Consider the following 27,625-nt stretch of genomic DNA (forward strand, 5'->3'; position numbering starts at 1 on the left):
CACAGAACTGCACCAGTCATTTACAAATGCAATGTGTGTGAAGTAGTCATAGAACAATAATTGTTTGCCAACTACCACTGACAAGGGTCCACAGTTGTTTCTTTCACTCTGTGACAGCTGTGTGATGCGGCCAACCTGAATTCTTCCTCAATGGAGTGAGTGGATATATTTAGAGGGCCGTAGTTATATTGTAGGGTCTTCAGACCTGGGGCTCTATACTGCTCAGTCCAGTCGGGACAGTGTGCTGAGAGCTGCATCCTCCACGTTCTTTGTCAAGTCGCGTTTCTTTCAGCATGGATCCGAAAGCTGTAAGGGAAGATTTGCGCCTGTTTCAGAGCACCCTGCTCCAGGATGGCCTGAAAGAGCTACTGAACGAGAACAAGTTTATTGACTGCATTCTAAAAGTGGGCGACAGAAGCTTGCCCTGCCATAGACTTATTTTGGCAGCCTGTAGTCCTTATTTCCGAGAGTTTTACTTCTCAGGCGATGCTAAAGAAATGGATAAGGAGGTTGTTCTGGAGAATTTGGACCCCGCAATCATGGAGATGATTGTGAATTACATGTATTCAGCAGAGATTGACATCACAGATGACAATGTGCAGGATATCTTTGCTGTGGCAAACCGTTTCCAGATCCCCTCAGTGTTCACAGTGTGTGCAAATTTCCTACAGAAGAAGCTGTCCCCGGGTAACTGTATGGCCATATTCAGAATGGCACTGGTGCTCAACTGCCCCAGACTGGCATTGGCAAGTCGAGACTACATTGCAGATCGTTTTGAAACCCTGGCCAAGGAGGAAGACTTCTTAGAGCTGGCCTCTCATGAGCTTTTTGCCGTCATAGGAGCAGACTCTCTCAATGTAGAAAAGGAGGAGGTGGTGTTTGAATCCCTGATGAAATGGATTCGAAAAGACAAGGAGAACCGTGTCAAGACTCTAGAAGAGGCCTTTGACTGCATCCGTTTCCGTTTACTCCCAGAGAAGTACTTCAATGAGAAAGTGGAAAAGGATGACATCGTCAAGGCTGACCCTGAGCTCCTCAAAAAAACCAAAGTGATCAAAGATGCCTTTGCTGGGAAACTCCCTGAGAATAAGACAGGAGAGTCAGGGAAGGATGCAGTCAACAGTAAAGAAGGAGAGGATAGCAGGTTACCTGGTTACCTGAATGATATCAAGAGAATTGGTATGTATGCCAAAGATCTCGTCTTGATGATCAACGACACTGCTGCAGTGGCCTATGATGGCGTAGAGAATGAATGCTTCCTTGCTGCAATGACTGAGCAGATTCCACGCAACCATGTCAGCCTGACATCAAAGAAAAATGATCTCTTCATCCTGGGAGGATTGTTTGTCGATGAAGAGGATAAAGATGCTCCACTACAATGCTACTTCTATCAGGTGATAAGCTTTGTGTTTTCATTCGCCACAACTGATCAAACTTTAAATCAACACCATTTGTAACACCATGACTTAGCAAGGGGATGATCTTTAACCACCAAACTTTTCTGTCATCAGAAATAGCTTGATTACTGTACATTTCTAATATCTGGGTATATATTTTTTTTACAGCTGGACATCCTTGCTGCTGATTGGATAGCTCTGCCCCCTATGCCTTCTCCCAGATGTCTGTTCAGTATGGGAGAATTTGACAATCTCATCTTTGCTGTAGCTGGTAAAGATCTACAGTCCAACGAATCTCTCGACTCTGTAATGTGCTATGATGTTGAGTAAGTAGGACGAGTTCATATTCCTATGCTTATTTCCTGTCACGACATGACTGAGGAACCTGAAACACACTTGAACCTTTCTATCTGTTCCCTAGGAAGATGAAATGGGCTGAGAGCAAAAAGCTCCCTCTGAAAATCCATGGTCATAGTGTTGTTTCCCAGAATGGGTTGGTGTACTGTATCGGAGGGAAGACGGATGACAAGTAAGCTTCCTCTTTGTACAAAACACACCTTGTCATTTCTAATTGTTTGATACTGACACAGTAAAGGCATGCAATAGTAGAGGCATGATGTAAAAAATTACATTTGTGTCATTTTATAATCCTCATTGTGATGTTCCATCCTTGTTTTTATCAAAGCAAAGCCATCGATAAGATGTTTGCGTACAACCACAAGAAATCAGAGTGGAAGGAGGTGGCTGCAATGAAAATGGCAAGATCCATGTTTGGGGCAGTCGTTCACAATGGGAAGATTGTGGTGACTGGAGGGGTCAATGAAGATGGTCTCACTTCTGCATCTGAAGCATATGACTTCGGAACCAACAAGTATGTGCCTTGACGTTGAAGTCGGTATGATTAGCAACAATGTAACAAAGCCATTCAATTAACAATGATTCCCATTCCAGGTGGGCGCCCTTCACAGATTTCCCCCAGGAGAGGAGCTCAGTAAACCTGGTCAGCAGTGGAGGATTGCTGTATGCAGTCGGAGGCTTTACCATTGTGGCGACGGAGGACGACAAAGTTGCCCCAACGGAAATCATTGACATCTGGCAGTAAGCAAACTAGTACCCAAATTGAATCCAATCCCACGTACCCTGCCGCCATCTTTAGAGATGGTCTACATTAAAAGCTCCTTGATAATGTCTAACGGTGAAATGGTGCCATTGCCACTATTGTTCTGTGCCAAAGGCATAACGTCAAACTTCTCTTTTCTCCTGTGGCAGGTATGAAGAGGATAAGAAAGAATGGACCGGGATGCTCAAAGCGATGCGTTACGCCGCAGGGGCCTCCTGTGTGTCTATGCGTCTCAATGTAGCCAAAATGCCCAAATTGTGAACAAGAACACAATAAGTACTGTACCGTCTAGATGTAACATGGAGGACTGCAAAAACAATGCATTTAGATTGACTTTCATCGGGATCCTTCATGATTTGAACGCACCATAATAATACTGAACAAAAACACAACATGTAAAGTGTTGGTCCCATGTTTCATGAGCTGAAATAAAAGATCACAGAAACGTTCCATTTGCACAAAAAGCTTATTTCTCAAATGTTGTGAACAAATGTGTTTACATCCCTGTTAGTGAGCATTTCTCCTTTGCAAAGATAATCCATCCACCTGACAGGTGTGGCATATGAAGAAGCTGATTAAACAGCATGATCATTACACAGGTGCACTTTGTGCTGGGGACAATAAAAGTCCACACTATAATGTGCAGTTTTGTGCATTCCAAGTCATGTGAAAACCATAGATAAGGGCCTAATGAATTTATATGAACTAACTCAGTGAAATCTTTTAAACCTGCCTGTCTTTGTAAAGAAACAGTTTGCACCCTACAACGTTTTTTGTATTTTATTTATGTGGGACAGATTATTTGGATGTATCAAAACTACAAAAACAATGCTATTTCTTATTACAAATATTTACTATTGTTTGACAAACGTTACACTTCATATGATACAATCTCTTGGCAGGAGGTGAGATAACTGCATGTCCACTCTAGGATTCGGAGTAGGCAATAACATCAATTGTTAATGATCTGCCTGCAAAAATACATTTTCAAAGGCAGACTTTGTCTCTCACATCAGTAGCAAAAGCAATATAACACGTGTCATTGATTCAACGTCTAGGTGCTTCAGGAAAGCTCAGTAACTATCTTCTTCCTAAGGTATTCCTTCCATGCATCCAGTGTGGAGAGCTCCATAGGGATCTGTTTAAATGACAATACCATTAATCAGTGATGTCGAATGTTATATACATTAATTCCACTTTTGAGGACAGACATTTCACACACATACCTTGACAACATGTTATCCTAGAATCTCCAGATGTCTTTCTCATCATGATTTCCCCTTTCATGTGACGAGACGGTTTGTAGAATGATTTGGAATCCAAGACGTCCACAGTAACTAAGTGAAAAAATAAAAAAAGTCATTGTTCTGCACCTATGAAAACCCCTTCAATGCGTTTACCCATGATAACAGAACATCAGCAACACTTTTTCAACCAAAAGTTCTGAAATCAACCAATCAAGTTTCGTACCGTTGTGCCCCTGGAGGGACCTCACTCCTCTCCTTCCCTGCAGAGTCAGAACCCCAGTGGACCTTCCCACCGTCAGATATCTGCAGCTGGCTCTGCTCACTGTAGGTCACTGCCTGGTGGTGTCTGTCCAGAACACATTCAAAGTCTAGGGAGATCAGAAGAAATACAGCTCACAACTAGAACAGGTGACACATTTGATTACCTTTTGAGTTTAACACCAATCCGCTCTGGACACTCCAACCACACAGACCGATTCAGCTCTGTGAGACGCGGGCGGATCCGCATGTTTTGGCCGTCAGGCAGGGCTACCACATAACAGAGAGGTTCTCTTATCCCTTTAGCTTTATCTGAAAAGGATGTTTTCAGATAGTAGGGGATACAGGATGCTGGCATTGTCTTCATTGGGATATTTCTAATATAATTATATAACAAACTTTCTAACTGGGAATCCAGCTTGGCAAGGAAATCCACGTTGACGATTTCTCGAATCAGGTCTTCCGGGAAGAAATCAGCCACAGGCAGCAGATGGGATCAACTACCAGCAGATTGAGGTCAAAGAGACCTGGAGGAAGAAGATCAATTAATTTGTCTGGCCCTTTTGATGAGTTCCAAATACAAAACTGTAACATAAACCACAATCACTTACTGATGTGAGGTATGAAGTGCTGAATGCAGATGTCAAACAGCTCATCCACCCTTGCTGGATTATAATTCAGTACAGCAAAGGGCAGCAAGTTGCTGAGTAGTGAAAAGAAAAACATTGCTCTGGTATGGACTCATTCTTTCCGTCTCTACATATATACAGGCAAAAGAACAGTATTCCCTGATGTGAAATAAAATGTCATGTCTCAAAATTCCTTGTTGATGTGCTCCATGGTCATGCTAGCTACGCGGTCCATTAATGGAGTACAGAGGTGACTAGTCATGGTCAGAAAAAGGGCCATCTCGGGCACATTGGCCCAGATATCTGGTTCTCCAGCCTCCGGAGCGTAACCATGGTCTCCTCCAGCAGAATCTCCTCAAACCATTCCCCTGACATGTACTTGAGCTCCTCCAACACCAGGTCCAGGCGCTCAGCCTTGCGCAGGCGCTCATGCACGCAGCGGTTCAGTGACTGCAGCAGACGCACATACTTGCTGGGAGTGTTGTGTCGGTAGGACGGGTCATTGCTCACCCACTTAGCGACAGCCATTGCAAAGGTTCATTCAGATTACACTGGAGCAGCACTGCCTCCACCCATGAAATTACGCCTTCGTCGAGTCCAGGTAGCATGGTCACCTCATATGGGTAGACTGTCCTGCAAGTAGCAGTGAGAAAAGTTGTATTAGCCTACTTTGTATAGTATGCAATAAGAGTGACCTGTCATACAGTATCATAGTGGGCAGAGATAGATCTTTAGAATAACCACTGAACTAGGATGTTCCCTAATTTAGTGAAGAGCTCTGGACTCTGGTAATGCAGCAGAATCAGGGTTTGTGGGATCCTGGATATCTCAATGGGCTTGAAAACATGTAGGTTCTTGTGGACTACTGACACAATCCTGTAAAGAGATAACTTGCTTCAGTTGTATTGTCTAAATGCAACTTTCAGACAAGGCTGTAACAGAGAATTAACTAACTTTGGATCAGCTGCAGGTTTCTACGCTGAATCTCCTCCAGTGTCTCTGCCACAGCCAGGGCCCGCTGGCATTAAACTCCTCTGCCTAAAGCAGTGTTGTACTCTCCAGCCTGAAAGAGAAGTACTTATCAATGAGTTGGTGTTCTGCCCTGCCATAGGGCCAAGAGAAACAAACAGCTTGGTGAAGGAGAAAGGGTCTATGCTTGAGTTCACTAGTTCCACTAGACTATGTTTTGCAGCCAGGCTAAGTCACAGTTATAGAAATGGAGTGACTGGTAGAGGATCCTGCAGAGACATGTCCAGAATTATTTTTATGTAATATCAAGGACTTATAGATTACTGGAAGTGATCTTTTTTGTGTACCTCACATCATCAATTGTGGAGAGTTTTTGATTCAAAATGTCAGTGATCTGACCCATGAGAGGACTGTTCTGCAGATGTTGATCCCTTAGGCAGACAGCAAACTTAGACAGTGAAGGCATCAGAAATCTGCAAAACAGTGAATTTACATCTGTACACCAGCTCACACCCCTCAATGATTCTGCTGTATTTAATGGCAAATTATATATATATATGTTTTACCTGTATAATCTAAGCCAAGCCTCTGAGACCAAATGATGAACAAGATAATCACATGGTTCCACATTGAGCCTTCAAAGATACAAGGTTGATGTGAAAACGTTTTTTTAAAAACATTTCAGGACTGATATAGGCTTACCCACCTAGCCAACATCTGTACCTGAGAACATTTTAGAGCATGTCCACCAATGTGAAATCATCCACAAGCTCAATTTTGTTCCCAGCCAGCACCCGGAGAGTCAGGAACTCAGGGTGGCTTTTAAAGAACTCAACCGTTCTCAGCATCTGTGGCTTCTCTCACTGGAACTGCCAGAGCATGCCCATGGCACAGCCAACATGGTTCACAGTCAGCTTGGCCTTGTTCTTGCCCACCACCTCCAACACTTGGTCTTCACCTTAGCAGGTGCCAAGCTGCTCTAGAACCTGGTCCCGGTTCACTGCACCCTCAATGCAGAAACCTGCAAAAGTAGAAGCTCCCAGTCACAGCTTGGAGCCGAAACAAGGCCATGGGGCCTAGTTCAAGTGAGAATGGAATGCCACATCTTCAGAAGGTAACCACTGCCAAGATCAGGCCAACATAACTTAGAATCCACAGGGAAGGAGAAATGCCTGCATATTCCTTTGGTGAAACATCTGTAGAAAGAGAGCATCATGCAAAATATAGCAAAGATAAATACATATCTCCATAAAAAAACGAATAATGTGAAATTAAGTACATACCTAAACCATTCATTCATGCATCCAGCAACAATGTCACAAAAACATCTGACTGACAGTGATGGTGTCCTGATTTATATCTAACCAGCATGTCTATACAGTATAATTATAATATTACAAAATAATTTTCTTGGCAAATTCTTATCCCTCATCATTGGAAAATCATGGTTTTGACTTAGCCGATTAAACGCAACGACACGATTTACGATAGAGTTGAGAGGCCATTCGTGTGGGCGAACTAGAGCAGACGTCACATCGAAATACGTTTTTATCAGAACCTACTGATTTCAGTACCCAAAGAATAGCCCGAAATTACACACGACATTGTTCTATCTACTACAACGGCTAGCCTTAGCATTGACATTAAAAGCGTGTCATGCTATTCACGTGAGGACACGACAATGTCAACATCCGTCCTGTTACGAAAACATCTTGCCGTTTAAGCGTTACTTTTCGAACACACCGATAGCGTTCTTGCGCAAAATAGTATACAGTATCATCTGGAAATGTATGCAACAAAAGTTCAACATTCACCTTCTGCTAACATTTCTGTTAAGCCGTTTACACAGTTGCGCACCGAATGCACTGCAACGCAATGCTGCAAGGCAAACGCAGCGTTTCATTGGAAATTAAAGTAATTATGGTGTAGAAAAAACAGTGTCGGTGTGTTCCAAATGTTAATTGGTCTAAATCTATTTTCGTTTCCGTTTGATCAAATTGTGAATTTGAATAGTTTCGTTAGGGAGCACGTACTCTGTGAAATGCATGTGCGCAATAACTAAATTCGCCTTTGCACTCCTAATCATCGCAATTTGTGGCAAAGAGTAAAGAGAGTAAAGACTACAAAACTTAGTCCACTCTGTTCTTGACAGATTCTAGTTTTGGGAACAGAAAACTCTATTGAGATCAAAGGTTTCACCAGTGAGGAAATTAGCCGAATTTAGGCCAAAACCATCTCATACCAGCTTCCTTCCCACTGGGCTTCCTTCCCACTATCTTATGGAAAACGCCGAACGGAAGCTTCACATTTATGCATCCGGTGATTTATTTTTATTTTTATTGTATTTATTTGATTGTTTTAAAAAGTATACACACAATAAGTATACAAACAGACAATGATAACATATGCTAGGGGGTACAAGAAATTACAGATTATACAAAGACTTAAAAGAAACACACATCTTGATTGTTTTAGCAGCTTTCTTATTCGAAGAATGTAGAATGGTCTTAACGTACGGCTTAATTCCGTATAGAAAATACGGAAGAGTGGTTTTTATATTATTGCATTTACATTGATGAATATGACATTTTGCCATTAGCACAATTCGTAAAATTGTTTTTATTTTTCCTTATTATAGCAGCACATTCTTCCATAAAAAAAAAAAATTAAGTCATCAAGAATATTAACAATTATAAAACTATGAATAACATTCCATAATTTCTTTACATGTAGACATTGCCAAAATAAATGCTGAACTGTTTCTGGATGCTCAACACAAAAAGTACAGTTAATGTTAATGTATTTTTTGAGTTTCTTCAGGTAATGATTCACAGGTTCAATATTTATCAATATTTCTTTCTGAAAGAGACCTCTTTGACCTTGTTAACAAGCAGGTATTTGTGTGGTAATAACCAGACTTTTTTCCAACAGATATTATTGACAAATGTATTTCAGTAAGGTGTGACAAAAGGAATGGATACAATATCCCTTAGATATATATCTTTTTTTACCTTTATTTAACTAGGCAAGTCAGTTATGAACTCATTCTTAATTTCAATGACGGCCTAGGAACAGTGGGTTAACTGCCTGTTCAGGGGCAGAACGACAGATTTGTACCTTGTCAGCTCGGGGATTTGAACTTGTTTTGAACTTGTTTCTATACAAAATATCCTTATTGTTTCAAATGAAATACCTATGTGGGGTAATTATGTTTATATATTAACGACCACGCTAAGAATACTTGTCTATGAAGAGCAGATCATTTTGTAGATATCGTATCAATGTTATAGTTACAAAGTAACATAAAATTGAAGCCACTGCATCCGGTGAAATATCTGTTTGTTGTGTCTGTGACTGACTACCTTTTACCGTAATCCATGATCAAGTCCCTCATATAAATAACATGTAATCATTTTCTCCCCTAGTAGTCTATATTGTATGTACTCTACACAAGCAGCAGGTAAACAGTAACTGAAGAAAAATATGATATTTTATACGTTTTTAGTGTTATAAGCAATCATCATAACTCCCAAAAACCAGCCAGATCTACCAGTAGACTGTCCGCAGGTGTGAAATGTCGTCTTCTGCGCATATTTTTACCCAAAATGCTTTGACGTTTCCCGTCGCGCCATCTTTAGAAAACATTGTGGAAGAAGCGGTAGCTAAATGAAACTCGATTTCACCTTGTTGAGAATAACTACCGTGAGATATTGGCCAACTGAGCTAATTTGTGTAGGTCAACTCTATAATGTCTACGCTATTGTACATGATGTCTATTTTAAATAACGTTGAATGAAAGAGAAGACTGAAATCTATCAAACAGTTAATTACGTTAGCGAGCTACTGCTGTTAGCTAGCAGGCCACAATCCGCATGAGCACAAGTCATTACCTAGCAAGCTTGCTAGTTAGCGTGGACATTTCAGTTTGCATTGTGTTTACTCTAACTAAATATTAACGTTATTCATTCATGTTGATAAAGCTAGCTAGTTTTTATTTCCTTTATCTTGCCCAGATTTTGCGCTGCCTGGTTTTTCTGCCAATTAATTGCCTAATGCGCTATATTAGCCTGTAGAGATGGGTACTATGGTTGTATTTGTAAACAACTAGCGGCCTACGCTAACTAACAGCAAAAAAACTTGTTTCAGCTATAGAAGTTTGATCATGGGAATCAAGGTTCAGCGTCCACGCTGCTTCTTTGACATTGGCATCAGTAACGTGCTGGGTAAGAAGGCTTAGGTTTTCATTTGGTCTTACCGTTTATCATATCTCTGAAATGTAGCTTAGAGACGCTTTACTAAAATATGCACTGACATGAACATGGTTTATTTTGCAGTTGGCAGAGTTGTGGTAGAATTGTTTTCTGATGTCTGTCCCAAAACATGTGAGAACTTTCGATGCCTCTGCACAGGTAATTTACTTTTTCTTGCCTTGGTCTGACATTGGTGTACCATATTTAGATTTTGTACATATTGTCATCTCTGTTTTGACTTAAACATTGCTTTCTGTGTAGGCGAGAAAGGAATTGGAAAAGGTACACAAAAACCTCTGCATTACAAAGGATGCCTATTCCACAGAATTGTGAAGGACTTCATGATTCAAGGAGGAGACTTCAGTGAAGGTATATGAAATATGCTATAACCAAAGACAACAGTGGAAATGTTTTTTTGTTGTTGATGATATTCTAATATCTATATTCCTTCTGTAAATCAGGCAATGGAAAGGGAGGGGAATCTATCTATGGTGGATTCTTTGAAGGTAGGACTATTTTACAGATCATTTTGTTAAATATTCTAATCAAAACCATCCTCAATAACTAATGTCATGTCTGTGTCTCAGATGAAAGCTTCTCTGTCAAACATAACAAGGAGTACCTCCTGTCAATGGCAAACAGGGGCAAAGATACCAATGGATCACAGTTTTTCATGTAAGTCTATCAATGTTTTAATTTTTAATTGGCCTAGCTAGAATCAGTTGGTCATTCATTCATGAATTTAACATCTTGAGTGAACCTAACTCACAAAAATATGTTTTACTCATTCTAATCTTCTGCTCCATTTTTTTTATTGGTCTACAGAACAACAAAACCCACACCACACTTAGATGGGTAAGTATAACATTTGGACAAGTATTGCAACTTAGTTGACCATTTGTATCTGCTTGAATTGTATTTTCATAATAAGAGCATGTTATATAAATGGTGATCTGTTCTTCGTTGTTATCACCTGTCATAACTTGCTTATTTTATTCTAGTGTCCATGTGGTTTTTGGCCAAGTGATCTCTGGACAAGAGGTCGTTCAGACAATGGAGAGTCAAAAGACAGATGCCGGCAGTAGACCATACGCTGAGGTGAAAGTTATGAACTGTGGCGAGCTCATTCCAAAATCGAAAGGTTTGTACGATTCAAAGAAATTTGGCAAGTTGTTTTAAGCTTGTTATTGCTTTAGATTGTAGGTCTTGGACTGTCTTATCGTCAGGATCAAAAATTTTAAAGGTATTCTTAGCGCTGGTTAAGTGTCCTCTACTATTTACAGCAAAAAAAGAAGAGAAGAGAAGACAAAAGGCCATCTCCAGTGGCAGCGACAGCTCAAGTGACTCTGACAGTTCTGACGTCTCTTCTGAATCTGCGAGTGACTCAGATAAAGAATCCAAGAAACGGAAGAAGAGGCACAAGAAAGAGTCCAAGAAGAAGGACAAGAAACAGAAGAAGAAAGATAAGAAAGGGTTTGTACTGAAAACTGTTTTAATTGTGCTCCCATAACCACCTTCATTAAAGCATAGGTTTGAAGTCTGGTCTGTAATGTCTGTAGGTCTGAGCCCCGCAGTGGTGATGAGAAAGAGGAGGAGGTTACGTCTACGGTACGACCAGAGGAAATCCCTCCTATCCCAGAAAATAAGTTCCTTATGAGGAGAAGTCCTCAGCAGCAAAAAGAAGAGGCTGAGGCTGGAAAGGAGCGGGAAAAGGCTAGGGAGAGGGAAAAGCCTAGGGAGAGGTGAGTTCATGGACAAGACAGAACAACATTTCATTCTGAACCTTTACAACTGGGAACTATATTCATTTAGATACATTTTTGTTTTGTTGCAGAATGTTTAATTGTCAGTCAACATATAAGAGGAGACTTCTGATGACAAGATCAGGCAGGACGATTAAAGGCAGAGGTCCAAGAGTAAGTGCACTATAGAACAAGTACAGTACTATCATACCATTTCTGTAAAACAAGGATCTAGAAAGTGAATGTCAATTTAATCTTTTACTTGCAGCGGTACCGAACTCCGTCACACTCCAGGTCAAGGTCAAGGGATCGTTTCCGACGCAGCGAGACTCCTCCACACTGGCGCCAGGAGATGCAGCGTGTACAAAGGGCACCAAGAGCATCCAGTGGAGACCGCTGGATCAAGGGTGACAAGTAAGTCTTACCTTTTTTTTATTGTTAATATTCGAACGGTCAGTGCTGGACTGATAAGCTGATTTTACCTTTAACAGCCTGATCTAATTACATGGCTTCTCAAGTATTTCCTAATTTCTCCTATTGTCAAAAGGGCCAGTTATTTAAGTTTTATTCAAAGAGTTAACTTGGACTCTGTGTTTCCTGTGGGGGTGACATTTCTCTGTATTTTTGTTGTAGGGGTGACATGACAGAGAGCAGGAATGAGAGTGGCAAAGCTCCAAGAGGAAGAGGGAGGAAGACTTCTGAAACCAAGCATGAAAACACTGCTGAAAACTCCAATCAAAACAGAGAGAAGGAGAAGAAAGGTCGCTCTCATAGATCCAAGAGCAAAGAAAAGGACCCTAATAAAACTGAAGACAAGCATAACAAACACAAGGCAAAGAAGGCCAAATCTCAAAGCCGCAGTAGGAGCAAAGAGAAAAGTTGTAGGTCCAAAAGCAGAGAGAGGGATCAGAAACATGGCAAAAGTGATGATAAGAGGGGCCGCTCAAGAAGCAAGGACAGAAACCTAAATAAAGAGAGGGCCACAGAGTCTGGAACTCATGACTGTGATAGAAGTAAAGAACGCGCTAAACCCACTGAGGCTGACATTAAGAACAGAAAGGAGACAAAAGGAAGAAATGGTGAGAAGCTGAGGACAAAGTCTAGAAGCAAGGAGAGGAACTCTGGAAAGAACCGAAACCGATCTAACAGCAGAAGCAGGGACAGGGGGAGACGTGCCTCATCTCGAGACAAAGAGCAAGCACGGGACAGAGAGCGAGGTAGGGAGCGCAGTAAGAGCATGGAAAGACAGCACCACAGAGAGAGGGAGGACAAGAGGAGAGGTAGATCCAAGAGCAGAGAACGGACAAGGAGTCCAGACAAGAATAAGAGCAGGGACTCGCGTAGAGGCAGGCGCTCCAGGAGTAAGAGCAACAATAGAGACCATAGCAAAGACGGTTCATCTCATCAGAGGAAGAACAAAGACAGTGAAGACACTCACAGACGAAGGCGGTCCAAGAGCAGCAACTCAGAGAATAAAGGGAAGGACAGAAGTAGAAAGAGCCCCATCTCCAAGAAGAAAAGGGATGGCAGCCCAGAAAAGGAGTCCTCTCACAAGTCCAAAGATGCAGGGAAAAACCCTGAGCGGAATCAAAAGTCAAAGAGCCAAGAGAAGGATAAAAACCACAGCAAGAAAAAGAAGTCCAGTTCTGATGATAGTGATTAGTCCACTTACCTAGTCCACTAAATGTTCATTCCTGTCCATCCTTGAACATACAAATTAATGCGCTGATGCCTAATAATGTGTGAGGTTCTGCTGTAGACCTATTTTAGACACTTGTTAGATATCACAACAGATCCAATTCTGGAATATTTGTACAAATTAAGATTTCATATGATTTGACAGTGGCTAAAAGCCATTTTTTGTTTTAGTTAATTTTTTCCCGCTGTCAGACTAATTTGACAAATGTTGGGAATGTAATGTTTATTAATGGTCAGGTAAGGAAGTGACTGAACAGGTGAGTGTTGGAAGGAATATTTTTGTCAGGTTTTATTAAAAATGTTCTCTTTCAGTCTGGTCTCGTACTGAGGACGTGATTCCATTGTGATAATTATAATGGAAGGGATGAGTGTCTTTCTGGGCTATATGCCTGACTCAAGTAATATTACATGTATGACTAATCATATGGTTATTTTCAACATTTTGATTGTTTAAATTACCAACAGTCTCATTGTGACAGAACATACTGTAAGTGAAACATAAAATGGTTTTGTAAAAAAAAATATTTAAAAAACGTTCCTTTTTAGTATGCTGATATTTAAGTGGAGATATCAGAGAAGGCTCAATTTGACTTGAAAGACAGGTAAGAGTGCAGACATTTTGTGAAATGATTGGGGTGTTAGATGCGTATACCGTTTAGTTCTTTTTTTTGACCTGTTTCAGGGAACCCGAACTTTTTATCTTGACCTCAGTCTCAAATTAGTTTTGTATAATTGTATCCATTTTTGTTAGTATTTTATGTTCAGTTTTTTACCCATTACATCTTTCAAAATGTTTAAAATTCCTCACCAGAGCAATGTGTAAATACATTGCTGTGAAGTTCCATGTTAGTTCATACTAGGTGTTAAATTCCTGGGCATGACTTTCCTTTAAACTATAAATGAAAACCACTGGCTTTGTAAAAACGGGCCGAATTCAATATTCCCCAATGAACCATGTTTTAAAATAAAAGGATATGGTTAAAATGTTTGTTTTATTGCCTATAGATTGTTTATTATAAAGTTTCACAGAAGAGTGACAACTGATACAATAGATATAAAGATAACATTGACATGTCACATTTTAATCTGGGTGAATCTTATGTATTAAAATGAAACCGTTGCACTATATGTCCTGGTCCCAGATCTGTGCTTTAGCCAACTCTTGACTATCTTTGTCATGTAGGTACAGATCTAGGACCAGGCTAGAAATGATCAGCAGTTTCCCAATTTGTGCACTAGTTTTAATTGAATTGTGTGTATGTATATTATGTAAAATAACAAAACTAAAAATCTAATTTCAGAGACAGTTATACACTCTACATTTCCATAGTTCTGAGATGAATCATCTTTGAGCGCTGAAAAGACTGCAATCATCCCACTAGGTCAGTCAAGTACTTGCCTATCAAGTGTGGTTTTTTTGAGTGTGAAATAAATGACATAATAGGGGGTATATCATAAATGCTTAGGAAATGCTGAATTCCATTGGTTTATTGTTTTTCTAATCATGCTTCACCTGACCATGTTACTCTTTTCAACAGATGTTTACCATGTGAATCCAAGTCTTTTCTTGGATTGCTGAATATCACGTGTCTCATTCAGCTCTTTGACGTCCTGAGATCTACTGCCGACGTAATTGGGCATCTGGACACCAGTGTCATCTTGAACCAAGTAACTTGGCCTCACTCCTCCAAAGATGGGGCCAAGACCACCTCCAATTCCCTCCCTGGCAGCTTTGCGGAGTGGGTGAATATTTCTCTTGGCCTCTGTGGCTGTATCGATCACATTGTTTGCATACTGCTGGAACTGCTTCTCCTCCACAGCAATGAGCTCTGCATTTTTGGTCTCAAAGTCCTGTTGTTGCTTTCTTATGTGCTGTTCCTTGGCACGTTTTTCAGCCTAAACAGCAAGATTTCAAATGTTAAATGAAATCTTATGTTGCTTCATTAGAGGTGTTGCTGTTGCTGACACATTCCACTACGTGTCATTGCGAAAATAGTTGACATACCAAAAATGATCAAGAATTGTAATCACGGAAAGGCAAAGTGCAAATCAAATCCAAGCTCACCATTTGATGAATGTAGACGTCTTGTAAAGTTCTTCCATCCTCTTTCATTTTCAGTGCCTTCAGGTGTTGTTTTTCAATAAAGATTCTGTCTGCTTCTTTCTTGGCATAAAGCATGTCAATAGCTCTCTCGTTGTGTTCTCTTTCCTTCTGCTCCTGTTCTTCTTTCTGGGGAAAAAAACCAAGCCAGTGTCATTGTGATAAGATGTTTTTTTGTAACATATAGGCCAGCATATTCATTGATAAATATTAATTCTGAGTTTAATTTTGTGAGAATAATATTTTGAGCTCCCAATTGTCCCTTTGCTTGTGGTAGGGTGCACATGCTATACCATGGCTTCTCTGTGTGAGGCAATTGAGTCCAGCATAGCAATCCTCTTGTCATCTTTCTCCTTCTGCTGCTGTGCCTGTCTGGCATCCCGTTGAGCAATAGCCTTGGCGATGAGTTCCTCATTTTCCGTCTGCTCCTGCTGTTTTGCAGCCAGTTTATTCATGATCCCCCCCCTGTGCATTTGGACCTCTCTTAGGAGGGAAAAACGATTTAGAAAATCTATGTCCATGAGACTTCCAGAATTGTAAGACTACTGTTGACTAGTGATGCCACAGCTATACTCATTTCTTATTGTGGGACTTCAAATGTTTACTTTCTCCTAATATGTCTACTTACCTGAACATCTCTTCCTCTTTCTCTTTCCTCAACTTCACCATTTTCTGTTTTGCATTTGCAAAAAGCCTCCTGCGCTCCTCTTCCATCTCTTGCTTTTGTGCCTCTATTGCTCTAATGATATCTCTGTTAGAGAGATGCTCCTTTTAAATACAAATGCAGGATTAATTAACACACCCCCATGAATCTTGTAATATTGCTCTAGTGAGTGAGACATTTGAACATTGATAACATCCAAATACCTTACCATGTGAGCTTTCATGGTATTTCTCTTCTGCTCCTCTTTCTTTTGCTCCTGCATGCATTGCTCCCACAGAAAAAGCTCTTTCAGTCGCTGGAGTTCCTCAGCCTCTTTCTTGTTTTCCAGTTTCTCCCGTTCTCTATTCATCTCATGTTCCTTTGCCCTAATAGGGGGAAGAGACCATTCATCATACTAAACCATTGAGAGCATTCAGTCTATTCTATTTGGACTACATTTAAATTAATTTGACTCCATTGTAGAGTATATGGTAGTCGATGGTATAGATATTCTATTCGATAACTGCTGCCAGGTTGTTAGGTTTCAGTGAGACTTACTGCTGTTTTAAGTCTTCTGCTGTGGCCTGGATGTCAAGCTTCCTCTGCAAAGCTTTCTGCTGCTCCTTTTGCAAAGCTTCATCCTCTCTACACTTAATGATAGCCATGATTTCCTTGTCCACATCTTTGGAGGTATCCTGCTTTCTCTGCTTCAGTTCTATCTGGGCCTCCCTTTCCTTCAGGACTTCTGTCAGCAAGAGTGCACGCTGGAAGAAATAACAATATTGCATTTATTCAATTTAACTCAGAAATGCACATTATAAAGAACACAGCATGTCTTCAGATGAAAAAAAGAATTGCAGAAGACAATTTGAACTTATCAGAAATACAAACATGAAATCCTTTCACACGATCAGTCTCGTAGTACTGTTGAGTTTTGGCCTTTTCAATAGCTTCTTTCCTCTTTTGCGCCTGATATTTAGCCTCCTCAATATCCATCTGTTTCTTCTCATCTTCTTCAAGTTCCTCCCGAATCCTCTTTGCCTCCAGTTTCTTTTGTCTTTGTCCCTATGAAGTGAATGGCACATTTTACTCAAGTGGGTTGTGTAGAGAGATTGGGTTAAATGCGGAAGACACATTTCAGTTGAACGCTTTCAGTTGTACAACTGTCTAGGTATATCCCCTTTTATTTTTTTTTGCCTAATGTTTTGTATGAGACTGATCCTGAGGCTGCCTGTGGGCACATGCACAGAGTAAGACATGTATAATAGCTACCATTATGCATTATGTTAAAAACAAACTAACAAAGATACTTACAGCTATTGTGTTAGACCAGAATTTTACCACCTCCTTGGACCTCAGGTGCATAGCTTCTCGTTGTTTGGTTGCTTCCTTTAGACTCTCGTTGTATTTATTCCCTTGATTCAAACTACCTTGAATTCGGAGCCATTCGGCTTTGGGCAAAACAGTGACTTGTCGAAGATCTGGTGGTTGCATTGCTTTTTTTTCCTCAACTGCTAGCGCTGATAATAGGAGAAATGAAATGGGAAAAAATACCAACAATGCTTATGGTATAACAATGTTATGCTGTGGTAGGCTATGCATAGATCTTGCTTAAACATTTTTACACCGAGCAAAATATGCAATATTAGCTACAATACAGTAACGTTACAAACCCATACATGCGTCAAGAGAGCAAGTAAACGAATAGGCTATGCAAGTAGTCAAACACACTTGTTTTGCTGGACCCACTCCTTCGACCAAACCGGACAACAGTCGCAGTATCCATTTGATCTGAATGTATTTTGGTTTCAATCGTATGAATCTAAAAAAGAGCATTCAGAGCTCACAGAAAGTTGCATGGCACTTTTCTTGTTGTCACTAGACAGTTTTACAACGTCGTTGTGTAAAAAAAAAAGTGCCTTTGACGGAATGTTTTCTGTAGGACTGTATCCAGTAACGATGGACACATTTGTTGCAATGTATCCTAGCAACGCTTTTGCGGCCCGATACCAGCTGCGTAGAGCGGAGACCTGGGAACACACAGAGACCAATCAGAATGCGAGTGATCGAAGAACCACGGTCAAGTAAAAAATCCATTGTCTCCCACCAGATGGTGTCATTTCTACGCGGAAAAATAAAGCAAAGATTGTCTGGATGCAATACAGATGTAATATGAATGGCTTTGGATTCTGAATTGGAGCCTACTCAGATGTTATTTGGTGTAATGTTATTCCGTTTGATTATTATTTCTTGTGGCTGTTGGGCCAAATGTTTTTCTTCACTTTTTTTGATGGAGAAAAGTGACTTGTGGAATTCCTAGATTAATTACATTTGTTTTACGTTTCACACATTTCTTAAGAGGTAATTTCTATTTTTTTCTGTTGATGGTTACATTGTATTTCATATGATTGCCTACATGTATAAACAATTCAAATAACTAAATATGTATTCAATACAATACACAGACCACTAGATAAATCATTTCGGCTATGTGCATAGAAAGACTGGGTAAAAGTAGGCGTGGTGTCTCACACTAGAGCTTTATTCTAGGTAATGAACAGAGAAGGGCCTGTCATGTGATTGGCCTAACACATTCAAACACCCCAATTAGACTAGCACAGACTTTGAAAGCTGGCTAAATTTGAACTCATATTCTTGAGAAATCAGCTACGATTATATCACGTTTAGGAAGGAGAGGCATGTACAGAAATTAAAATGTTCTTCAGTTTCGAATAACATTTTCATTTAAAACTCAGTCAGCAGAATTGTATCACTACTGTACAACATTGCCGGTCGTATTTCTGGTCCGACAAGTTATATCAAAGTCATTTCTGTGGTTAAAGCAAAGACTGAAGATGAAGCGAAACATTTCACTCGCTGTTTAAATCTGGTTCATATAAACTAAGCAGACCAGATCCAGCTGCTAATGCATTGGTGCCACCCCTTAAGCAGACAGGAACTGTGACAATTTTTTTCAATAGTAAAACGGCCTGAGTGGGACATCTTAATTCATCCACCATTGTTGTAGCCTATCTATGCTTCTCTATCTATGGCCTCTCGTTGTTTCAGCATCCACGTCAGAAACTGGAGATGAGAAGAGGCGGGTTTACTGAATGGGGCAGTCCTTATCCGAAATGTTCATTCAAAACCAACTGAATTGAAAACTTCTCAGTGTCTGTCCATCAGCAGTTTACATAGAGGTTCCAATCTGTGAAATTGTCCGTAGCTGTTGAGAACAGAAAAATGGCCCCAATATCCATTAAACGCATTTTAATCAGTGAAAGTGTTGATCCTTGTTGTAAGAAGATCCTGCAAGAAAATGGAATCCAAGTTACGGAGAAGCAAAACATGAGTAAGGATGACTTGATTGCAGAGATCAAGGTAGGGGTTTACATATTTTCCTAATTTTGCATCCATTACATTTTTGTTGCACGATGTCTATCTAAAATGTGCAACAACCATTTCACAGTTGGTATCTAATTTATAATACGGAAAAAGTATATCGCGTTTAGTCATTGGTTGAATAACCTCGTGTCTCTGAAGTAACACGCAACGATTTCTGCGTTTCAGAAAACGGTATATTATTTAAATCCGTTGCCGTTTAGATGATAAAAGCAAGGTCTTGTTTGTGCGTTCCTATCTGGTGTCGATCATTAGTACCGCCTTCTTGGGAATCTGATGCAACTGCGCCAGAGATTTACAGATTTCCCTCGTTTGGCCGATTTAAACACCAGGATCACATTTAGACCGGGTTTAAAAAATATATTTTCTACCTAGTACTTTCAAAAGTTGGACTATACATAAATTACACCAGCCCAAAGGCTGCTAATCTGACACCATGTAATGCTCAAATCAATCATTTCAATGAGTTTGATGCATGCACAAATTACAACTGTAAGGTCATAAATAACTTCTTCAAACTACTCCAATGAACAACAGACGATTGTCATGCAATGTCACTATGCAATTCATTTTGTCTGTTCATTCCCTCTCCAGGACTATGATGGCCTTGTTGTTAGATCTGCAACAAAGGTGACAGCTGATGTCATCAATGCTACTGGTAACCTCCAAATCATTGGAAGAGCTGGGACTGGCGTTGACAATGTGGATGTAGATGCTGCCACTAAAAAGGGCATCATTGTCATGAAGTAAGTGTAATTCAAAATACATTATGAGTTTATGCATCAGTGTGTAGTTTCAATGCAGTTTTGTTTAAAATCAAATCACCACAGATCTGGCTTTTCCCTAAACAATAGACTATCGTGTACATTTATATTTTTTTAGCACACCAAGTGGCAACACCATCAGTGCTGCAGAGCTGACATGTACCCTTTTGATGAGCCTCTCAAGGTAAGACACTACAACAGATGAAAACAGAATACCTCTGTGTATTTCACTATACAGAAAGTATCCTGACTCCTTCCACATTTTGTTAAATTACAGCCTTATTCTAAAAATGTAGCTTTTTTTCTTTCTACACACAATACCCCTAAATGACACCGAAAACAGGTTGACATTTTTGCTAATGTATTAAAAATAAAAAACACCTTATTTACATAAGTATTCAGACCCTTTGCTATGAGACTTAATTGAGCTCAGGTGCATCGTGTTTCCATTGATAATCCTTGATGTTTCTTCAACTTGGTTGGAGTCCACCAGTGGTAAATTCAACTGATTGGACATGATTTGGAAAGTTACACACCTGTCCTAGATAAAGGTCCCACAGTTGACAGTATATGTCAGAGCAAAAACCAAACCATGAGGCCAAAGGAATTGTTTGAAGAGCTCCGGGACTTGATTGTGTCGTGGCACACATCTGGGTAAGGGTACCAAAAAATGCCTGCAGCATTGAAGGTGGCCAAAAAGAGTGGCCTCAATCATTCTTAAATGGAAGAGGTTTAGAACGACCAAGACTTCCTAGAGCTGGCTGCCTGGCCAAACTGAACAATTGGGGGAGAAGGGCCTTGGTCAGGGAGCTGACCAAGAACCCGATGGTCACTCTGAGTGAGCTCCAGAGTTCCTCTGTGGAGATGGTAGAACCTTCCAGAAGGACAACCATCTCTGCAACACTCCACCAATCAGGCCTTTACGGTTGAGTGGCCAGACGGAAGGCACTCCTCAGAAGGCAAATGACAGCCCGCTTGGAATTTGCCAAAAGGCACCCAAGGACTCTGACCACAAGATTCTCTGGTCTGATATAACCAAGATTGAACTATTTCTGCCTGAATGCCAAGCGTCTCATTTGGAGGAAATCTGGCACCATCCCTACGTTGAAGCACTGTGGTGGTTGCATCATGCTGTGGGGATGTGTTTCAGCGGCAGGGATTAGGAGACTAGTCCGGTTAGAGGGATAGATGAACGGTGCAAAGTACAAAGTTCCTTGATGATAAACCTGCTCAGGACCTCAGACTGGGGGTGAAGGTTCACCTTCCAACAGGACAATGACCCTAAGCACACAGCCAAGACAACACAGGAGTGGCTTCAGGACAAGTCTCTGAATGAGCTTGAGTGGCCCAGCCAGAGCCCGGACTTGAACCTGATCTAGCATCTCTGGAGAGACCTGAAAATGGCTGTGCTGCGATGCTCCTCATCCAACCTGGCAGCTTGAGAGGATCTGCAGAGAGGAATGGGAGAAACTCTCCATATACAGGTGTGCCAAGCTTGTAGCGTCATAACCAAGCTGCCAAAGGTGCTTCAACAAAGTACTGCGTAAAGGGTCTGCATACTTATTTAAATTTGCTAACATTTCTAAAAACCTGTTTTTGCTTTGTCAATATGAAGTATTGTGTGTAGATTGAGGGATTATTTTGTTCTATCCATGTAAGAAAAGCTGTAATGTAACAATGTGGAATAAGTCAAGAGGTCTGTATACAGTGGGGCAAAAAAGTATTTAGTCAGCCACCAATTGTGAAAGTTATCCCACTTAAAAAGATAAGGCCTGTAATTTTCATCATAGGTACACTTCAACTATGACAGACAAAATGAGAAAAAAAATCCAGAAAATCACATTGTAGGATTTTTTATGAATTTATTAGCAAATTATGGTGAAAAATAAGTATTTGGTCACCTACAAACAAGCAAGATTTCTGGCTCTCACAGACCTGTAACTTCTTCTTTAAGAGGCTCCTCTGTCCTCTACTCGTTACCTGTATTAATGGCACCTTTTTTTAACTTGTTATCAGTATAAAAGACACCTGTCCACGACCTCAAACAGTCACACTCCAAACTCCACTATGGCCAAGACCAAAGAGCTGTCAAAGGACACCAGAAACAAAATTGTAGACCTACACCAGGCTGGGAAGACTGAATCTGCAATAGGTAAGCAGCTTAGTTTGAAGAAATCAACTGTGGGAGCAATTATTAGGAAATGGAAGACATACAAGATCACTGATAATCTCACTCGATCTGGGGCTCCACGCAAGATCTCACCCCATGGGGTCAAAATGATCACAAGAACGGTGAGAAAAACCCCAGAACCACACGGGGGGACCTAGTGAATGACCTGCAGAGAGCTGGGACCAAAGTAACAAAGCCTACCATCAGTAACACACTACGCTGCCAGGGACTCAAATCCTGCAGTGCCAGACGTGTCCCCCTGCTTAAGCCAGTACATGTCCAGGCCCGTCTGAAGTTTGCTAGAGAGCATTTGGATGATCCAGAAGAAGATAATTATAACTTTTTGGTAACTCAACTCGTGTTTGGAGGACAAAGAATGCTGAGTTGCATCCAAAGAACACCATACCTACTGTGAAGCATGGGGGTGGAAACATCATGCTTTGGGGCTGTTTTTCTGCAAAGGGACCAGGACGACTGATCCATGTAAAGGAAAGAATGAATGGGGCCCTGTATCGTGAGATTTTGAGTGAAAACCTCCTTCCATCAGCAAGGGCATTGAAGATGAAACGTGGCTGGGTCTTTCAGCATGACAATGATCCCAAACACACCGCCCGGGCAACGAAGGAGTGGCTTCGTAAGAAGCATTTCAAGGTCCTGGAGTGGCCTAGCCAGTCTCCAGATCTCAACCCCATAGAAAATCTTTGGAGGGAGTTGAAAGTCTGTGTTGCCCTGCAACAGCCCCAAAACATCACTGCTCTAGAGGAGATCTAAATGGAGGAATGGGACAAGATACCAGCAAGTGTGTGAACCTTGTGAAGACTTACAGAAAAACGTTTGACCTCTGTCATTGCCAACAAAGGGTATATAACAAAGTATTGAGAAACTTTTGTATTGACCAAATACTTATTTTCCACCTTAATTAATTTGCAAATAAATTCATTAAAAATCCTACAATGTGATTTTCTGGATTTTTTTCTCTTCTCATTTTGTCTGTCATAGTTCACTATGATAAATTATAGGCCTCATCTTTTTAAATGGGAGAACTTGCACAATTGGTGGCTGACTAAATACTTTTTTGCCCCACTGTACTTTCCGAATGCATTGTCCTTCTCATACATTTACAGAAAAATTTGATTAACTCCATTCAAAATCATTATCTTCCTAGACATGTGCCACAAGCAGCTATGTCCATGAAGGCAGGGAACTGGGATCGTAAAAAGGTTGAGTATTTTGGTTTCCCTCATTAGCAGTTTCAATTTGACACACAAAGCAATTACTGTCGCGTGGTCTACCCCAGTGTTCAGCCAGTCATCACTAATCAAATCTGATCTTTAAATCTGTGGAGTCTCACGCTCCTCAGGGACCTGGATCAAAGTTGTGTTAATGATTTCGCAGTTCATGGGTGCAGAGATGTATGGCAAAATACTTGGAATAGTTGGACTTGGAAGAATTGGAAAGGAAGTTGCCACCAGAATGCAGTCCTTTGGCATGAAGGTCAGTTCAAAATCCTGTGAAAAGTAAAAAGAATCTTTCAAAGCTGCCTACTGTAGTATTATCATCTAAATACTAACTGAATTTGCTTTCGACAGACCATCGGCTATGATCCAATCACTCCTCCTGAGGTGACTGCTACCTGGGGGGTGGATCAGATGTCCCTGGAACAGCTGTGGCCCCAGTGTGATTACATCACCGTCCACACGCCCCTCATGCCTTCTACAGCTGGTGAGTTTTACAGAAGTGTCATGGTTGTGGTACTGGAGGGTGAAAAGCTCTTTTCCACTTGAGGTAAAGTTGTTTCTCCTAGGACTACTGAACGACACCTCATTTGCTAAGTGCAAGAAAGGTGTAAAGGTCGTGAACTGTGCACGCGGGGGCATCATCGATGAGGATGCTCTCCTCAGAGCTTTGGAGTCTGGACAGTGTGGAGGGGCTGGCCTCGATGTTTTTGTTGAGGCAAGAATATCACATCACTTAAACCACCCAAACATTAAGTTCCATTTTGGTATTACTTGTCTACCCCTGTATTGACATTCACTAACATCATGGTATTCCATTCTTTCCCAGGAACCCCCAAAGAACCGTGCCCTGGTGAACCATCCCAATGTGATTAGCTGTCCTCATTTGGGTGCCAGTACAAAGGAGGCCCAGGCACGCTGTGGACAGGACATCGCTCTGCAGATTGTGGACATGGTGATGGGCAAGGGCTTGGTTGGAGCAGTGAGTATAAGGGCACAGGGCGAGACCCAGATGCAGACACGGGAGGCAGATGGTTCAAGTCTCTGATATTTATTATAATCTAAGGGGCAGGCAAGAGAATGGTCATTGACAGGTAAAAGATCATAACCAGGTCAGAGTCCAGGAGGTACAGAGTGTCAGGCAGGCTCAAGGTCAGGGTAGGCTATATGGTCAGGCAGGCGGGTTCAGAGTCAAGGCAGGCAAGGGTAAAAACCGGGAGGACTAGCAAAAGAACGAATCGAAAGAGCACTGAAAAACACGCTGCTTGACAAGATGAACGGGGAACACTGAAATAAATACCAGGGACGGGTGACACCTGGAGTTGAGTGCAGACAATCACAAAGACGGGTGAAACCGATCAGGGCGTGACAGTGAGTTCTACACTTTTCTATTACGGTCAAGCAAATGCCTATTGGTGACCGATTCTAATGGGTTCTTTTTTTGATGGTTTCACTGTTGCAAGAGTTTTAAAAAAAGAACTGCTTTCAGACCTTGAAAACAATGTAACCCTCAAAGTTGTTCAAAGTATTCTGATGGTTTCATTGTAAGAATGTATATTCCATATTGAGTCATACTTGGCAACACAAATAGTTTTCCACATGAAGTGTTGTAAAACCGGTTGCCTTACTTGTGAAATTTCATAGGGGAAAAACAATGCAGCTCAATACAATAGATCTTGATTATCTTAATGAAGCACAAACCACATTTGATTGGTCACATTACATGTGTGTGTGTGTGTGCAGGTGAATGCCCAGGTTTTGGCAAGCACATTCTCCCCTGGGTCTCACCAGTGGATCAAACTTGGAGAGGCCGTAGGAGTTGTGCTGAAATCATGCACCACCTCTAAACAGCCCTTCAGCCAAGTCCAAATCACAACTCAAGGTAAGCACTGCAAGGCATTGGACTGTCCTTATATTCTTCAATTGCTTAATTTTTTTTCTGAAATTGCCAAACAGGCTTGATAAATTTAAATTTTGCGGGAAACCCTGTCAACATTTCATAACCAGTCTTCTCAGATCAGTGATTGGAAGGGAAAGGAGACTTTGGATGCCATTCTGGCATACAGATATTAGGGGCAGGTTGTGTTGTGCTTTGGTTTGTCTCCCCCTTGTGGTATAATCTTGTATATCAAACTGAACGTGGTTTATTTTTTGTTATTATCACAAACTAGGAGACTGCTTGAAAGGTTCCTCTGGTTACATGACTTCAGCAGTGATGGTTGGATTACTTACTGATGTTTCCAAGAGTTGCCCCAACCTGGTCAATTCACTGACCCTGGCCAAGGAATCTGGAATCAAGGTAAAATGGCCCGCATTGACACTTTGCTAAAGGCCATATTCTGTTAAAAACTTGTGTAATAGAGTAATTTATTAATGTCTTGAGTAACAAGATTATTTATCAGATTGACTTTTTTAAATCTCAGGTAACCAGAAATCACAGTGAGGGTCTGACTCAAGGTGACTCATGTGAGGTTGAGATCTCTGTCAACGGCTCCAGCTACAGAGCTACTGGTTCAGTCCAGGGAGGTGCACCAGTCTTGTTGGAGCTGAACCACAGCGTGTTCCGACAGCCTGTCTCTCTCACTGGCAACCTGCTGTTCTTCAAGGCCGCGGCTTCTCCTCAGCTCCTGCCCTCCGTAACCGGTGAGAAATTAATTTGACATTGTAACCTCACGATTGACTTATCGAGATCATAGGAGCTATAATCCCTCTATGCAGCACCAGGTATAGCCCTTTCTCGCCACTTGAATGATACAAATTTTCAGTATGCAGTCTTAACCCATACGTTTTCTGCCTTTTCACATCAGGATGTGTTTACACTGAACTAGCACTTGACAGCAAGCTTCTCTCCAGCTGTAAATGGCAGATGACCAGAATAACTTAATTTATTTTAAACGGGCTCTCTCCCACTCTTTCCTCAGGTTTGCTGGCCACGGCAGGGGTGGAAATGGAGTCATTCAGTGCCCCTGCAGCTCGTAGTGGAGATCAGTGGTTTTGTGTGGGGTTATCCTCTCTCTTGGGGGACCTTGGTGCTTTAAAACCTTTAGTGAAAGAAGCAGCACAGCTCTCTGTGTAAATGGCAGTGAGAGCATTGTTACAATGCTGAGGGACCAGTAGAGCATTCCAATGTCTAAAATTTGAATTAATCAAAATGGTTTCTTGGCGTTTTAACATTGCAATACTTGGTTTACAACACAAACTCGTAGAAGTTACTAAAAATGCACCTGTGTCATTTCTATTGTAGAGATGCTGGCTATATGTAATAAATAATCAAATTGTTACATTATTACACTGGTTTATATTTTGTTGTATTCTCTATTTGCCTGTTTTTGGTAAATGTTCTCAATGAAAACACACCAGGAGGAGGGTAGCTGAAATGGGGAAACAAAAAACAACTCCTCAACCTGCCAATAAACTCGAATGCATTTGCTGTGCATCCTTGGTTTCTATGGTGACTAGTCTATTACTAGTATTTGGTATTCCCTTGGGTGCAATAAAGATGGCAGATGTTATGTTACAGACTACCAGCCTTAGTAATTTAGATTTTTTTTTTAAACAAAAAATAACATTTTAAACCGTGAAGGTTAAAGTCAAATTTCCATCACTTCGATGATTCTACGTTGTAGTGAGGTTGTTAACCACAATTGGTGTTAGTCAAGGTTTGACGTCGAGCTTGTTCATGGCACCACTACAATCTCGTGTTAGACTATGCAATCTAAATCCATATTCGGCTAAAACTGCCAATGTGAAGTGGTTCTTTGCAGTGGGGGGAAATCCTCAATTAAATGTAAATAGGCTGCCAACCATATCGTATTTTTTGGTTCACTTATGGTATTGGAGTCTCCTTGTGCGCATCGATGCTGTGTCTAAACTCATTCTGCATGGTAGGAGAATGCGTGTCCAGGAAATAACTGGAATGCTAATAATAAACTAAAGCCGTCTGCTTCGCTTTATCTGGGAAGCTGACTGGAGTAATATGGAGCAGGATACACAAGAAGAG

At 41.0% G+C, this 27,625-nt stretch overlaps 4 protein-coding genes and 1 long non-coding RNA gene across 20 annotated transcripts; 3 read left to right on the top strand and 2 right to left on the bottom strand.

Moving 5' to 3' along the window:
* Positions 1 to 214: 214 nt before the first annotated feature.
* LOC109902507 (kelch-like protein 41a) lies at positions 215 to 2,967 on the top strand. Its single transcript, XM_020498912.2, has 6 exons — positions 215 to 1,394; positions 1,566 to 1,723; positions 1,819 to 1,926; positions 2,083 to 2,268; positions 2,349 to 2,495; positions 2,667 to 2,967. Exons 1-6 carry the CDS (start codon positions 294 to 296, stop codon positions 2,776 to 2,778), a joined length of 1,812 nt encoding a protein of 603 aa, XP_020354501.1. The 5' UTR covers positions 215 to 293; the 3' UTR covers positions 2,779 to 2,967.
* Positions 2,968 to 3,282: 315 nt separating this feature from the next.
* Positions 3,283 to 7,920, bottom strand: LOC109866497 (uncharacterized). Of its 14 annotated transcripts, none has more exons than XR_004203785.1 (9): positions 7,435 to 7,853; positions 6,327 to 6,816; positions 5,968 to 6,093; positions 5,606 to 5,714; positions 5,162 to 5,284; positions 4,634 to 4,725; positions 3,988 to 4,549; positions 3,744 to 3,854; positions 3,283 to 3,655 (listed from the first exon to the last, which is right to left on the bottom strand). It is a non-coding gene; the product is annotated as an uncharacterized LOC109866497 (long non-coding RNA). The 14 variants fall into 14 exon arrangements; XR_004203780.1 differs by having other exon boundaries at positions 3,988 to 4,132; positions 4,430 to 4,549; positions 4,634 to 5,284; positions 7,435 to 7,852; XR_004203784.1 differs by lacking the exon at positions 7,435 to 7,853 and adding an exon at positions 6,904 to 7,428.
* Positions 7,921 to 9,223: 1,303 nt separating this feature from the next.
* Positions 9,224 to 15,471, top strand: LOC109866503 (peptidyl-prolyl cis-trans isomerase G). The gene is made up of 14 exons (XM_031794936.1): positions 9,224 to 9,352; positions 9,767 to 9,843; positions 9,955 to 10,029; positions 10,132 to 10,239; positions 10,332 to 10,376; positions 10,458 to 10,545; positions 10,696 to 10,725; positions 10,872 to 11,011; positions 11,154 to 11,343; positions 11,430 to 11,612; positions 11,705 to 11,786; positions 11,881 to 12,026; positions 12,246 to 14,692; positions 14,849 to 15,471. Exons 2-13 carry the CDS (start codon positions 9,783 to 9,785, stop codon positions 13,273 to 13,275), a joined length of 2,178 nt encoding a protein of 725 aa, XP_031650796.1. The 5' UTR covers positions 9,224 to 9,352; positions 9,767 to 9,782; the 3' UTR covers positions 13,276 to 14,692; positions 14,849 to 15,471.
* On the bottom strand, positions 13,908 to 19,692 carry cfap210 (cilia and flagella associated protein 210). 2 transcript variants are annotated; one of them, XM_020455227.2, is made up of 9 exons: positions 17,786 to 19,692; positions 17,369 to 17,574; positions 16,946 to 17,119; positions 16,613 to 16,818; positions 16,284 to 16,440; positions 16,040 to 16,179; positions 15,705 to 15,894; positions 15,376 to 15,540; positions 13,908 to 15,206 (listed from the first exon to the last, which is right to left on the bottom strand). In XM_020455227.2, the coding sequence occupies exons 1-9, from the start codon at positions 17,838 to 17,840 to the stop codon at positions 14,853 to 14,855; spliced, it is 1,647 nt and encodes a 548-aa protein (XP_020310816.1). In that variant the 5' UTR covers positions 17,841 to 19,692; the 3' UTR covers positions 13,908 to 14,852. The 2 variants fall into 2 exon arrangements, with proteins under 2 accessions (XP_020310816.1, XP_020310807.1); XM_020455218.2 differs by having other exon boundaries at positions 17,734 to 18,511.
* Positions 19,027 to 26,911, top strand: LOC109866524 (D-3-phosphoglycerate dehydrogenase). 2 transcript variants are annotated; one of them, XM_020455237.2, is made up of 12 exons: positions 19,027 to 19,435; positions 20,051 to 20,202; positions 20,339 to 20,404; positions 23,556 to 23,610; positions 23,786 to 23,884; positions 23,980 to 24,112; positions 24,195 to 24,343; positions 24,455 to 24,607; positions 25,369 to 25,507; positions 25,797 to 25,924; positions 26,049 to 26,268; positions 26,547 to 26,911. In XM_020455237.2, the coding sequence occupies exons 1-12, from the start codon at positions 19,298 to 19,300 to the stop codon at positions 26,699 to 26,701; spliced, it is 1,587 nt and encodes a 528-aa protein (XP_020310826.1). In that variant the 5' UTR covers positions 19,027 to 19,297; the 3' UTR covers positions 26,702 to 26,911. The 2 variants fall into 2 exon arrangements, with proteins under 2 accessions (XP_020310826.1, XP_031650810.1); XM_031794950.1 differs by lacking the exon at positions 19,027 to 19,435 and adding an exon at positions 19,694 to 19,948 and having other exon boundaries at positions 26,547 to 26,906.
* Positions 26,912 to 27,625: the final 714 nt, after the last annotated feature.

Source organism: Oncorhynchus kisutch, linkage group LG2, assembly GCF_002021735.2.
Source record: "Oncorhynchus kisutch isolate 150728-3 linkage group LG2, Okis_V2, whole genome shotgun sequence".
Lineage (NCBI taxonomy): Eukaryota > Metazoa > Chordata > Actinopteri > Salmoniformes > Salmonidae > Oncorhynchus > Oncorhynchus kisutch.